Source organism: Ammospiza nelsoni, chromosome 4, assembly GCF_027579445.1.
Source record: "Ammospiza nelsoni isolate bAmmNel1 chromosome 4, bAmmNel1.pri, whole genome shotgun sequence".
Lineage (NCBI taxonomy): Eukaryota > Metazoa > Chordata > Aves > Passeriformes > Passerellidae > Ammospiza > Ammospiza nelsoni.
This window is the reverse complement of record NC_080636.1, coordinates 12,421,686-12,434,822: the sequence shown is the minus strand read 5'-3', so window position 1 is coordinate 12,434,822 and position 13,137 is coordinate 12,421,686. Positions and strand designations below refer to the sequence as shown.

The following is a 13,137-nucleotide window of genomic DNA, read 5'->3' as shown; positions in this document are numbered from 1 at the left end:
AGGGGAAAAAAACCCACTGAAAGCATATTACTATATCATGCTCTTCTTACAAAATAGAAAAGGTAGTCCTAAGCTGATCAAACTCATTTTCCTAGTCTGGTAATTTTGATTCCTACCTGTGATGGTACATGTAACTGACCATGATCATCAACAGGCACATCAGCAAAACCATGGCAGTGGCATAAATTACTGGATGCAGAAGGTCAGCTGGCTGTGTATATAACTCAGCTCCAGTCAAGTCCTGACAACAAAAACAAAAAAGACATTAGTCCATGGTATCTATTTTTTGAGGGTGAGGCAATGACAAAGGGAAAACAAAAAGTAAAGTGAAGAACTTTACAAGAAGTAAACACCTTCCAGATGATATGTCTTCTTTCCTTTCCCACTGGTCCCAAAACAACTCTTCAATTATTTATTTGTTATTTCTGGGTTTCTTCTGCAATTACCTGCTATTCTGGCTGACCTTTATAAATGCAGTCACAATTCTTATAGAGCAGTTCAACTTAATATATTTTTGAAGATACAGAGAGATCAGCAGCTTAAAGAAACACACAATTTTCTTCATCTTAAAATATTTCTATGTACAGATGTGGAATAACTGTGTTTCAGTTGTGATTATCTTCTTTACCAGCCCAAAGAACATCACAGACAGGAAAATGTTAAAGGATCTGCATCTGGAATGGAATGACCCTATGCACACAAAAACAGAGGCTGGGCATTGGACTGCTTAGAAAACAACCTGAGTTAGTGGTAGACAAAAGCCAACCACAAGTCAGCAACGTCACCTGTAGCCCAAGGCCACCCTTTGCTGTGTGAGCACTGACACAGCAAGTGGGTGAGCTGATCTTTCCTTCTGCTGAGAGACCACCCTGCAGAAGCTGCAGTTTGAGGCTCCCCAGCACGAGAAAGACACTGACAATGGATGGAGCAAGTCTAACAGATCACCAGGACACTAGCAGTGTATCCTGAAGCATACACTGTCTGAGGCTGAAGATGAGGTCTTTTATCTTTAAGAAGAAAAGGAAGAGGGGAGAAATCTCATTATTGTATTAAACTACCTACTGGGATGGTATAAAGAAGACCAAGTCAAACTCTTTTAAACTCTTCTTGGAGCTGAACCATCCACTAATGAAAGGAAACTGACACTACCAGCAACACAGAAAATTCTGATTAGACACAGGAGAAAAATTCTGAAGTGGTCACACACTGCCCAGAGAGCCTGTGTCCCTGGAGATACTAAAAGATTGACTGAATGTGATCTGGAGCAGATTTGACTTTAAAAGCAGTCCAACTTTGAGCAGGTTAACTGGACCAAACGGCACCAGATGTTCCTACCAGACTGTTATTCTATGATTACTTGTTTGACCAGAATAGATAGTTGATAATTCTAAGAGAATTCAACAGCTCCATAGCACCAATTAAATTTTCTGTATCTGCCCAGATTTTAATTTACTCAGAAGAAGAAAAAATTCTGTTTGGAAGCAGTTATAATTTACTAGAGTTCCAGCGGTGGGGAGGGGACGCAGACATGACATGACAACTCAAAAGAAACTGTAGTCCCCAGCAAAAATACAGTAAATTTACTTAACTATGATTAGTGAAAAAAAAAATCAATTAAAAGCAATTTTTTGGAATGGACAGGATACAGAAAAAATCTCTCCCTTACGATTCTGAGTAAGTTACTCTTAAACTTCTGGAGTTGGCAAAGTTCAAAAGTGTCTTGAAGAAAAGGAGAAAAAACTTAGCATTAGGAAGAACAGTAAAAGATTGGGAAGAAGTTTCAGTCAGTTTTGAGAAAAAGCAGTGATATTTTTAAGCCTAAAATCAGTAATCTGATTTCATGGACAGAAAAAGAGTTTTTGAATTAAATTAGAGTCAACAGTCTCTTCACCATACCTTCAATTGTTCTTTCATCAGAATATAAATTCGTTATTCCTAACTAACTCAACAACCTCATTTCAAACTAATTTAATCAAGTTGTCAGTTTGATTCTTATCTATTTGGTTTACTTTGGCACCTGGCAAAGGACCATAAGAATTTATGCCTCAGGCAGCCAGTGTCATCTGATTTCTACACTACCCATGGCCTGGTTGTTATGCAGCTGGGGATCCTTGAGAACTCTCTGCTGTTACAAGCATGAGCAAATGTTTAGTCACACCTAGCCCAGGAGTACCAGGCAATACAAACTATAGGGCAATTCTGCTTGCTGCTTCCGGACTGGTGCCAGGTATGTATTGGTGTGAATTTCGACAATGAGAGCTACAAAATCACAAGACTTACAATAATCTTCTAAAACATGTGAGGAAACTCAGTATATGCCTTGCCTAGATAGCTGAGGCCTTGACCCAATAACCGATGGAATAAATCAATGGAATTCTTTATCCATTCCACTAACATTTTTCATCTAGTAAAAAGAGTAAGGGGAGCAAATAATGTTATTTCTGAGTTAAACTGAACCTAAATAATTACTGAGTAAAAAAGAATGACAGTAATAGTAGAGATGGCATTAAGAATACTGGGGAGTTTATAGTTAATTAGCAGAACTCTTGTTTCTTCTCAAGCACTATTGCTGGGTTTTTTCCTTCTGTTCAGTCTATAATGAGTTTTCAGCTGAGCCTTCGGCTTATCTCTTCTATTATTAAACAGTGGCGAAGATAATCTCCAAATAAATACAAAGTTTTACAACTGCATCTTCCTAAATCATTAGATCAGAAAACCAGGCACTCAGTGATGTTTCCTTATCAGAGGACTTCACATTCTGAAATGTATGAAGAGGGTCAGTACACTACAAATTCCTTTCTTCTACACATGTATGTGCTAAAGTTAAATAGAATAAAATAGAGTGAAATAGCTCTGGTTAAGTCATTCACCATCCAAGCCAGGATGATGAACCACCATGCTCAGGTCCCTCCTGCCTCTGCTGTTTCACGTATTTGATGTTAATGACAACTGCTGGATTAAAGAGCAAACTTCTAAAACTCAACCCAGAACTTCCTCTGAGCCTGAGTCAGAAGCCAGACTTGCACAACATGATGGGAGTCTAGAAAGTAAATAGGCTATTATGGCTTTTTTGGTTAATATATGGATAGGCATTATAAAAAGCTTTTTTAGCAGCACAGAGACATCCAGAGTTTCTGCAGTGTATTATCTGTGTGCAAAGAACATCTGTCAGGTGAGTGTTATTCTGGGCCCCTCCTCTCCAGTCCCTACAGCCAAACGTTTTGCAAAGTGCTTAATATTTAAAGAATACCAGTTTTGAGCGAGTATACAACAAGAGCTACTGACAAAAAAAGAAGAAAGCTGACCCTTTCTCTAACTTGATTTCTGATTGTTAACAGTTCCCTCTACAATTCACAAGAGGATACTCATATAATCTTACCATGTGTTAATTCAGAACTAGTCTTCATAGAAGCAGACTGATGAAAATGCTTTTCATTTTTCTTCCTCCAGGTGACAGAAATGTGACCAATTTAAAGCATAATCTCTCTTTACATGCATATTATACATACAAATGAATTTTATTTCTGTTTTAACAGATGCTGCTAAATTTTAGGAAATTATTATATATTTTAAAAATATCAAAGAAAGGAGCACTACTTGTAGAAGTTTACTTGATTGCAGAAGTTTAAAGTAATTTAAAACACTACCCTCAAAGGTAAATAGAAAAGTTGCTCTCTTTGAGCTCTTTTAAAAAGCCTGGCATGTAAATCAATTTTATGTAAGTTTAGCCTGGTAATTACCATTTAATTATCTTCTGAGGAAGATTTTTAAAAATCTGAGTTGCTAAAGAAAAATATCATCTTCTAATCCACTGATCATCATAAAAGAGTGCTCCTTCTTCCATGTATGACTACATAAAATATATATTTAGTTCCACATGGAACACATTAACTGCCACAAAACCCATGCCAAATTTACATTTAACAGCATTCCTAAATCTCATAATATTTCACTACCAGTCCATCTTATTTATGTATCACATTTTATAATTTAGTGTCTGTAGGGATTATTGATGAGCAGGGTAGCAGTCACCATCTATAAAAAGGGAAGTTTCCCAGGCCAGACTCTAAAATTAAGAATTCTGAGAACAGACAAAGAAGAAATTTAGCTTCCCAAGTGAGGAGCACTAAAAGAAAGTGTCTCTTCACCATGCTTCAGAAGTGGTTAACCATTTTATTGATACCAATATGCTTAGACTAGATTTTGGATACTATTTTTCAGCAGTATTTAAAAAATATTTTTCATAGCTACTAAGTGTTTTGATCTTTTTTCCATTTCCACTGATGTCTTCTGTAAACAGACCTACAACTACTGAATTAACAATTAATTTGGAGTGAAATAACTGTCTTTGGTTATGGATCACAGAAAAAATACCTGGGAAACACTCCTGGTCAACTGACAAAGTCAACAAATCTAACACAGAGAAGATAGTTTAAAAAAAGAGCAGTAATAGTTGAAGATAGCCTGTCATTCATAGACTAAAGTTCATGGAAGTTCCTGAATTTGATTAAGTAACTAATTAAAATGTCTTCCTATAATATAATACTTTGCATATGAAAATTCTTTCTTCCTAGCATATCCAGTTGTTCATTAATTATTTATTACCCAATTAATTACACTTTGATAGATTTCTGCTTAAACCTCATCTAACCTCAACGTTTACATCAACAACAGCAAAAACTAAAGATGTATTTATTATGTCTAGTTTTATGTGAAATGGAGGGTGGGAATGCTTGTTTTCCTTAACTCAAAAAACCAAAGCAAAATTGTATTTTGAAACATTTTTAAGTTGCAGAAAGAAATTAAATTCCCAAGTGTCATACCATTAACACAGCATAGTTGCTGAGGGAGTAGCACTGAATGGTGGTAATATTTTCATCAGACAGAAGGATGCGACAGCCATCAGATTTCCATCCCCCCTGTCCGTTCAGGAGGTCGAAGTCCCACTGAGCTGCAACAGCATCTGCTCCGTGTGCAATGCGCCGCAGTGTCACGTTGATAGGAACGTGGGGACTGGCTACGTTCAATCCATCTGTTACAAACAAAATGTATTTGCACATTTCTCAGCATGAAACTAACACATTAATCAAAATAAGGGAATCAAAATTGTTTGCTAAAGATCATAAAAAAGTAATAATAAAAACAAACCTATCTTGGTAAGAATAACTGGAGTCACAACTGTGCGACGTTTCCCATCGTCAGCCAGGTTTGTTGAATTTCCTGTTGCTGGGAAAAGCTTTCCATTGCGAAATGCAATAAGCTGAAGCTTGTAGACAGATTCATCTGCTGGTCTGATTTCTCTTTTTTGTTTTTGGGTGAAAAGGGAAGCTGGCAACTGGATAGAGGCTTCTACAATTGTGTTCTAGAAACAAACAGATTTTTAAAGTTCAAACAAGAAAATTATGTTCTTTACAGAGATTAAATTAGCAACTCCTCTACACGTACAGAGTCAGAGATGAATGCATTTAGCAGACTATGCATCATGACCAACCTATTTGACAGTGTTTTCAAGTAATCCAGGATAAAATAGCTTAACCAGGTTATTAAAGCCTTAAAACATCTTTTAAAAGAAGAAAAGATTCTGTGGTTACTTTATGTTAACTGTTACAGAGACTAAAGTTAAAGTTGGTATAAGTAAAGTATTACGAGAGTTTTTTGAGACTAGACTATTAGCAACTAGAAGCACCAACCAACACAAGCAGAGAGAAATGCTGCAATTGTGCACTAGTACCATTCAAAACAAAATGCTGTGTACAAATAGGGTGGTTTTACTTGTGTATAAATACTACTTGAGTGAGAAGCATGCATATAATTTCACAGAATTACACAAGCATAAATTGTAATATACATCCTGCAGTGACATTCAAGCAAATTAAGTGCTAAAAACAAACTGGTAAGTTGGGGAATATAATTGAAAAAAATACTTTTATGAAATATGAGGAAGTGTTTCCATTTCATACACACCCATACAGAGATGTAATACATGTAGGTGAGTGTGTGTATATGCACATGCACACACAAAACTATCACAGGTCCATCTTCTACTTCATGCTTAATTACAGTATTACTCTGAGCAGAATATTTCACATTTTTAAGGACACTGCTAATATCTGATTTAATATGTAATTAAGGTGAAAGTACAGAAAAATAAAGATGTATTATTACAAACTAGGAAGCGTCTCAATTTCCATACTTGTGAAAAAGTCAGAACGGATCTTTCAAGTTACGAAGTTACAGTGAAGAAAACCACACCTACTTATTAAAATCTGTGTCCATTAAAACAACTATTTTATAATCAAGCTTTATTATCCTTTACCCCTTTAATTCTTCTCACAGTCATTTTGGATTACACAAAAATGCAAATTTAAACTTAGAAATTAGTAACAATCAACTTACTTGCCAAATTATTCATATATATAATTGCAAAGTCAGTAGGGAAACAAAGAGCATCCCACCTTTAAAGCCAGGCTTGACAGGGTATTTGAAACATTGCACTTAAAGCTTAGTTGTTTATCTAGATTTCCATCTGGGTCTCTTCTCCCATAATCACTGAGTCCTGTACGGTCTGATGTAGCCACTTTCTGAAATACGGTGCAAGTCATCCCAGTGAAACCAGCAGCCTTTATTACATAGGCCTCAAGAGCAATATTTGGAGAATACTGTAACAACAAAAATCAAACATTAAATGATTTTACACACCACAGAGAGGATAATAAATAATCAAAAAGGGATTCTCTATCTTCACAGAAAAACACATCCAGAAAACCATCTCAGTTATCTGGCAGGTATAAATCTTTTCAGAGTATTGCTCTACACCCTTCAGAAATAATAGGCATTTTAGATAATGCCAGCATTTATTAAGAAAAATAAAAAGCTATTCAAATTCAAGAGTGAGCAAAACCTCCTATAAATAAATAAATAAATTCATGCTTACAGTAGAATAAACTTGAGCTCCATTTGCAAGCCGATACATAGCGATTTTCTGTAGACACTGTACAATTCTGGTGCAAGCCTTGGCTTCCCTTTGAGCCATCCACAGAACACGTTCATCAGCCAACATAATATTACTTGCTATGTCCACCATGACGTCGCCAAGCTAACATGGAAGAGAAGTAAGACTCTTTTATAGGTGTGAAAGCATTCAGCAGGCAGGGTCATCATCAGAAAACACAAAGTGAGTTGGCAGCACAAAAAGCACAAAGAAAATGGTTGCTCCTATTTCAATCACCTCATCACATTGATACTGAAAAACTTTGACTTGGACACTTACTCCCACTGAAGAAAAATGTAGTGCCAATAGAATGTCTCTGTTTATGTAGTACTCAGGAAAAAACCCATGATAAATATTTTATTAAAAGGAAATGGCGTGATACTCCACCTTCTACTGTACTAACTGCTTAAGAGGACCATTTACAATCAACTTGGAAACCAAAACTATAAATCAACTATAATACAGTTTGCATGTATAACAGAAGATAATAGGAAAAGAGAAAACAGGCAAAAATTAGCATACAACCCATCTGTTTTGCTTCCTTTTAGCAAGTCAAACTTTTTTAAAATTGCTTTCTTGTTTGCCTTCAAATTTGCATGACCTGTTTTAGGTCACAGATTTACATGAGAGAGACAGCAAATATCCATAGGTACCAGTGCTGCTTTCAAACCATCAATTACATTGTTTTGAAGTTCACAGTCCTTACCCTGCCTTCTGTATGAAAAACAAATGATAAAGGGAACTTACTTATTTAGGCCTCTCTACCAAAAATATTGACAACATTGACCTATGCAAGATTTTCACATTTAAGGAGCAGTGACAAATACTGGACCAAAAGCAAAGATGAGTATAATTTTTAGTTGAATTGACCAAAATGCAATTGACAGTGCCTAAATTTAAGGACTGGAATTTTCAGCTTGAAGAGACAAAGGGTAAGTTGAGGAAGGTATCTCCTTTGCTATGCAGACTTCCCAATTTTTTTTCCCAGTATTACTAATAAAAAGAGAATAGAGTAATTTGCTCTTCTCTTTAAAAATCTTTAAATATAAAGGCAAGAATTGGAATAAAAAAGTATTTGTTATTTTGAGAACTGGCTCTATGAGGAACATAATTTTCAATCAGTAAAAATTCTTGTAAATTCCTTAAATAGCATTTGCAGGCTGTAGTCCTTTCATTAAATCTTCAACAACAAAGTTAAATTAACTGAAAGTATTTGTCATGACTCATTACTACTTGAGAAATGGCAACAAGTTTTACACATCAACACACAGTGACTTCAGAATAAACCAGCACAATTTGCAGAATTAAAGTTGTGTCATGCTTTTAAAATATATTACACATTATTCTTTCTCCTACTTATTGAGGTATGAGCAAGTTTTTCCAGCTGTATTCTAAATTAAGACAATCTGCTAAGAACTTTCTGAACAATTGTCTTGTTGCTTCTGATACAAAAGTGCTAATAATTTGTTATTTATTGTACTAATCTTTTAAACAGCCCCTTTAGCACAAACTAGGAAATGAATAAGAGTATGGTATAACTAAATCAATATGAAAAACAGGGTCAAGAACAAGTTTATAGAGTAACAACCTGAGAAGAAACCAAGCCTTAATAGCTACTAAAATTTTCACATGAAATTGTACTCATGTTCTTTAGATATACCAGCAAATCACAGGCTGGCTTCGAAACAAATCCACTGAGAAAAAAACCCATTGTCCAAGATGAAAATCCTCTAAGGAGTTCTGCAAAGGATGTAGAACCAGCATTTATGGTTTGGTGGAGGGTGGACAGGGAAAATTTGGCTTTTTTTTATGCACGAGTTTAAACTCGAGGCATTGTGGTCTCCAACTTCCCAACATGCACTGTACAGTGAGATCAATATAACCTCTGTTCAGCAGTGAAACAGAGAGTTTCTACCCACTGGTGGGACTATTCAACTACTTGCAATTTTCTCCCCAAAAATGAGCATTCTCTAAGATTTTGTTTTAATGTCTTATGTTATATCCTGCAAGACAGAGGAGTCCTGAAAACCTTAGAGATATGGCTCAATATTGAATAAAGACAGTCTATCACAGTAGAAGGGGAGAAGATAAGTCTTGTTTTATTCATTATTGAGAGGATCTCTGAGGCTTTCATTATTTGTTTTTAGATAAGAACATACCAATGAAAACCTGTGTGACCCACTCCATATTAAATAAAAACAGACTTACTGTACCTATCTCCCTGCTCCAGTGCTGACCAGAGGTGTTACTCACATACAGGTCCAGTGAATGCTGGATCATCTCAGCGCGAATGCAAAGTCTGTGACCATGGGTCAGCAACTTCAGGGACCTACTAAACAAACAAAAACATGGAATAGAATCTGACAATCCTCTAACTCAGTGCCTGCATCTAGTGTTGGGAAGATTTCACTGCTCAGAATACTTAAGGACAAACACTTCAGTTATCTTTAAAGTGATGGCAAATTTTCCAGTTACCTCTTTATATTTTTCAGCAAATCTTCCAAATTTCTCTATCATTTCAGCCACAAAAATAACATCCATTTTATCAGAAAAATTTGCTGCTTCAACTGTGTAAGCCAAGAGCTGTCTTGCTGTTGCCACTGCATTAGTGAGGTTGAGAGGCATCTAAATAGAGAACAAACATGAGCATTTGAAAAAGAACAAGATAGAGACAACACTTCACCAATTAATAAATAAGCATTGATCCAAAGAGGAGAACAACTCCAAGAGGGCTCACAGTATTTTGAGTAGCTAAGGACCACCACCTTATCTGTTAAGCAAAAACATTTCCTACAAGCCAGAGAACTATTGTTTGTACTGGCAGCCAGCAACTGGGATTTGTGCTGTTTGTCCTAGAAGGGAGAGAGGTATTACACCAAAAAAAGGAAAAAAATCCCCCAAAACAGTATTGTCAACTGCTTATTTTCATTTTCACCAAAGCCAAGGCATGACAACACAAAGCTCTTTAAATATAGCAAGAGAAGCCAAAACCAATTCAAACAAACCACTGCCACAGCATTCACTCTCAATTCTGTAATTATAGGAAACATTTGGAATGGCATACACACACAAAAAAACAAGACAGATCTCACTATGACAAAGGTCATGATTTCACTCCTGAAACAAATCCCATGCTGGAAAATTCTTCACTAAATAATACACAACATCCACATGTCTGAGCCAGCAGGAACCAAAACCGGGAAATTTTACATAGTATACTGGAAAGCTGTGCTAATGTTATCAGCTCATGTTCAGATGCTGTTTATCCATGATAATCTAAACTACAGAGGCTCTCTCTCTGGTTTTTGGCATGGAGATATCTAGTCTACCCTACTGAATTTGAAAAGTGCCTCCTAAGCACAACTATATATTTGTCCTTGCCAGTCTTAGCACTTGTACATAAATTCCAATCTGAGTAATGGAAGTTAATTTATTTGTCAGTTTGCTGAAAGTTATATATTTAAAGTGCAAATAAAGTTCAAAGTCATAACACATACCGAACAAAGTCAACCTTTAAATTCAGACACTCTTCATGATTTCATTGAACTTTTTCTTTAATCATGAATTTCTTGTCACCTAAAACTGTACTTGTTCAATACACAAACAAGAACAGCAGAATATGAATGCTCTTGTAGAATGTTATAAAGGTTTTATTTTATTTTACATGTGAACCTTTATTTGATTTAAAATGTTTGGCAAAGTTTTGATGTTGAAAACAGCTCAACTACCTTTATTCAAAGACTATAAACATGCTTGTAACATGATTACATTTAACATTAGTCTCAGAGACAAGAAACTTCTGTGCAGAATACTGCTAAAATTTCCAGGTCTACTACACATAAAAAGAAGGCAATTTTTGTAAGTAAAAACAACTCCCAAACCCAAAACATTTCCCTTCTCCTTTTAAAAGAAGTTCTGCATAGAATACCTGTTTACATTTATTTTTGAGTAGATAATAGGAGGTTATCTATTTCACACATGAAAATTATTCTGCTTTTCTGAAGATAGCAGTCTGATGCTTACACTTTAAACTTCCTAACACAAAGCTGGCAGCATTTTTCCACAGCCTGAAAAATGCTGGCTAACCAAAAGCAGTTAAAACAACCTTACGTTATCTATGCTCTTGAGCATCTGGGCTATGGTAAATAGGCAGGAGTGGCACTGAGTTGTTACAGACCTTGCAGAAAAATGTGAATTCCCAGATGAGGAAAAAGCAAACCAGGAGCATTGAAGCTCTATTTAAACTAACACTCAACCTTTCTGTGTCCCAGAAAAGGACAAAGTGATCCCAGCATCACCTCTCTCCTGTTAACCAGTCAATAAGAAAGAACATTTGAGCCCTCAAACCTTTTTCATGTGACCAAGCCAAGGCATGCACCTCTAGTGCTAAGAATATAAAGCAGAAAAGCAAATAGTTATGTCAACCTTTAAGTTTTTCTTGGGCCAGAACGGGCATTCCCTTTTTTTTTGCCTTCTCACTCCTGCCATCTTTGTTGGCCAGTGCACAGGGGTCCTCAAGGAACCAGAGAAGGAGAACAGAAAGCTGTGTCAGCATTATTAAGTACTTGAACACAGAGGGAGCAAGTCAGCCCCCTTACACAATAGGCAGTACAAATCTTTTGCCTCCAACTGGAGTTAGCCCAATCAACTGGACATCAAGATGTCACTGTGTGTATAAATCTAAGGCATCCCAAAGTGGAAAATACCAGTTTGGATCTGATTGTCACGGTTGGGGGCTGAGGTGCTTCAGACAGGTAGTGTGAAGTCTTCCTAAAAGATTGTGAGATGAACTGGAACACTCCAAACCCACACAACATGTAGAAATCCTACCCTGGGCTCAGACAAGCACCATGGCCCCATATTAAACTTAAGTGGTGCTACCAACATCATCATCCAGTGACCAAGCATTATTAATAAAAAACAAACAAAAAACCAACCACCAAACTCCAAAACACCACACCAAGATCAATCTCATATTTCCATGGTTTCACCTCTTGCATGCAGACCAGTGTTCTGACTGCACAAGCTGGAAAACAAGCTTAAACCAAAAGTTCAAAGCTTTATGGAGTAATTTCCAACAGAGCACCTATACAGACAAGGATGGGTACACTGCTGCAGAACAGCATTTGTGGAAGTGTGCATTAACTACATAAACCTCAAAAGGAACTTGTAGCTGAAAAATTTTGTTTCATAGCTACAATTTAAATTCTAGAATGCTCTCTTCAACCTGGTAAGTACTACCAGATAAAGAAGCCTAGTTTTTACTTACTACTTTCACAAGTTAACCCTTATCAATCACACCAAATCTACCAAAGGTTTACAGTAACAAAGGCAGAGCAGAGTTTGACTACTTTCTACCGCTATCATGAAAAGAGCTGTTCTCACTACAGATTAAGCCTGCCTTGTTACTTTATAGCATGTGGGCAGAACAGGGCATCCAGCTGACAAAAATAATCATGACAAGCCATTCTCTTATGCTTTAGATAAGTACAAAAATAAAATCTTCCTTGCACTTTCAATCTAGGGCATTCAAAACAGGTACTAAACCAAGCTTTTAACCTCAACCTACAAGTTTCAGTATTGTACTCAGAGGCGTGTGTCCACCATAACCTATCTAGACCACCAGTATTTCCAGCTTGGAGAAGATAAAGGGTCTTCTGAGTTTTTTATTTTCATTAATTAGGTTTTCATAATTTGGTTTTACAGAAATGCACAAATTACCTGATTGAACATATACAGAACTCGAGTCACATCATTTGCATACTGGCACCTGGAGTAGTCCTCGTCTGCCCAGTACCCTCCCCTGTCGCATCTGCGCCAGGCTCTTCTCTCATCTTGGGAGTTGCCAGGATATATCCCACTGCCAGCAGAGTAACGTGTACACAGCAGGTATGCTGTGATGCCTGCCAATGTTCTGGGCCACCTGCGGAGTCAAAAGGGAAAAAAATCCTCACATTTAGACAAATTTACATCACAAGCAAATAAAAGGATTAAGCACTACAACATGAAATAAAGAGACACTCAAAACTAAGCATCTCTAAACTATTTAAAGGGCCACCTTGGCTCATCTTCAGCACTTTCAAGCTGTTCATATTTCTGTCTATTAACAAAATGAGTTCTAAATGCTAGTATGGTTTTGAATTCTT

The 13,137-nt window shown here is 36.5% G+C and overlaps 1 protein-coding gene across 1 annotated transcript in view; it reads right to left on the bottom strand.

Moving 5' to 3' along the window:
* Positions 1-13,137, bottom strand: part of ADGRA3 (adhesion G protein-coupled receptor A3) — a 54,234-nt gene that overhangs the window by 6,480 nt on the left and 34,617 nt on the right. The window contains exons 9-15 of the mRNA XM_059471270.1: positions 12,713-12,914; positions 9,467-9,616; positions 6,935-7,096; positions 6,456-6,659; positions 5,149-5,362; positions 4,824-5,032; positions 117-241 (exon numbers count right to left, since the gene is read on the bottom strand). Of these exons, the coding sequence (XP_059327253.1) occupies positions 117-241; positions 4,824-5,032; positions 5,149-5,362; positions 6,456-6,659; positions 6,935-7,096; positions 9,467-9,616; positions 12,713-12,914 (1,266 nt within the window). The remainder of the gene's footprint in view (positions 1-116; positions 242-4,823; positions 5,033-5,148; positions 5,363-6,455; positions 6,660-6,934; positions 7,097-9,466; positions 9,617-12,712; positions 12,915-13,137) is intronic.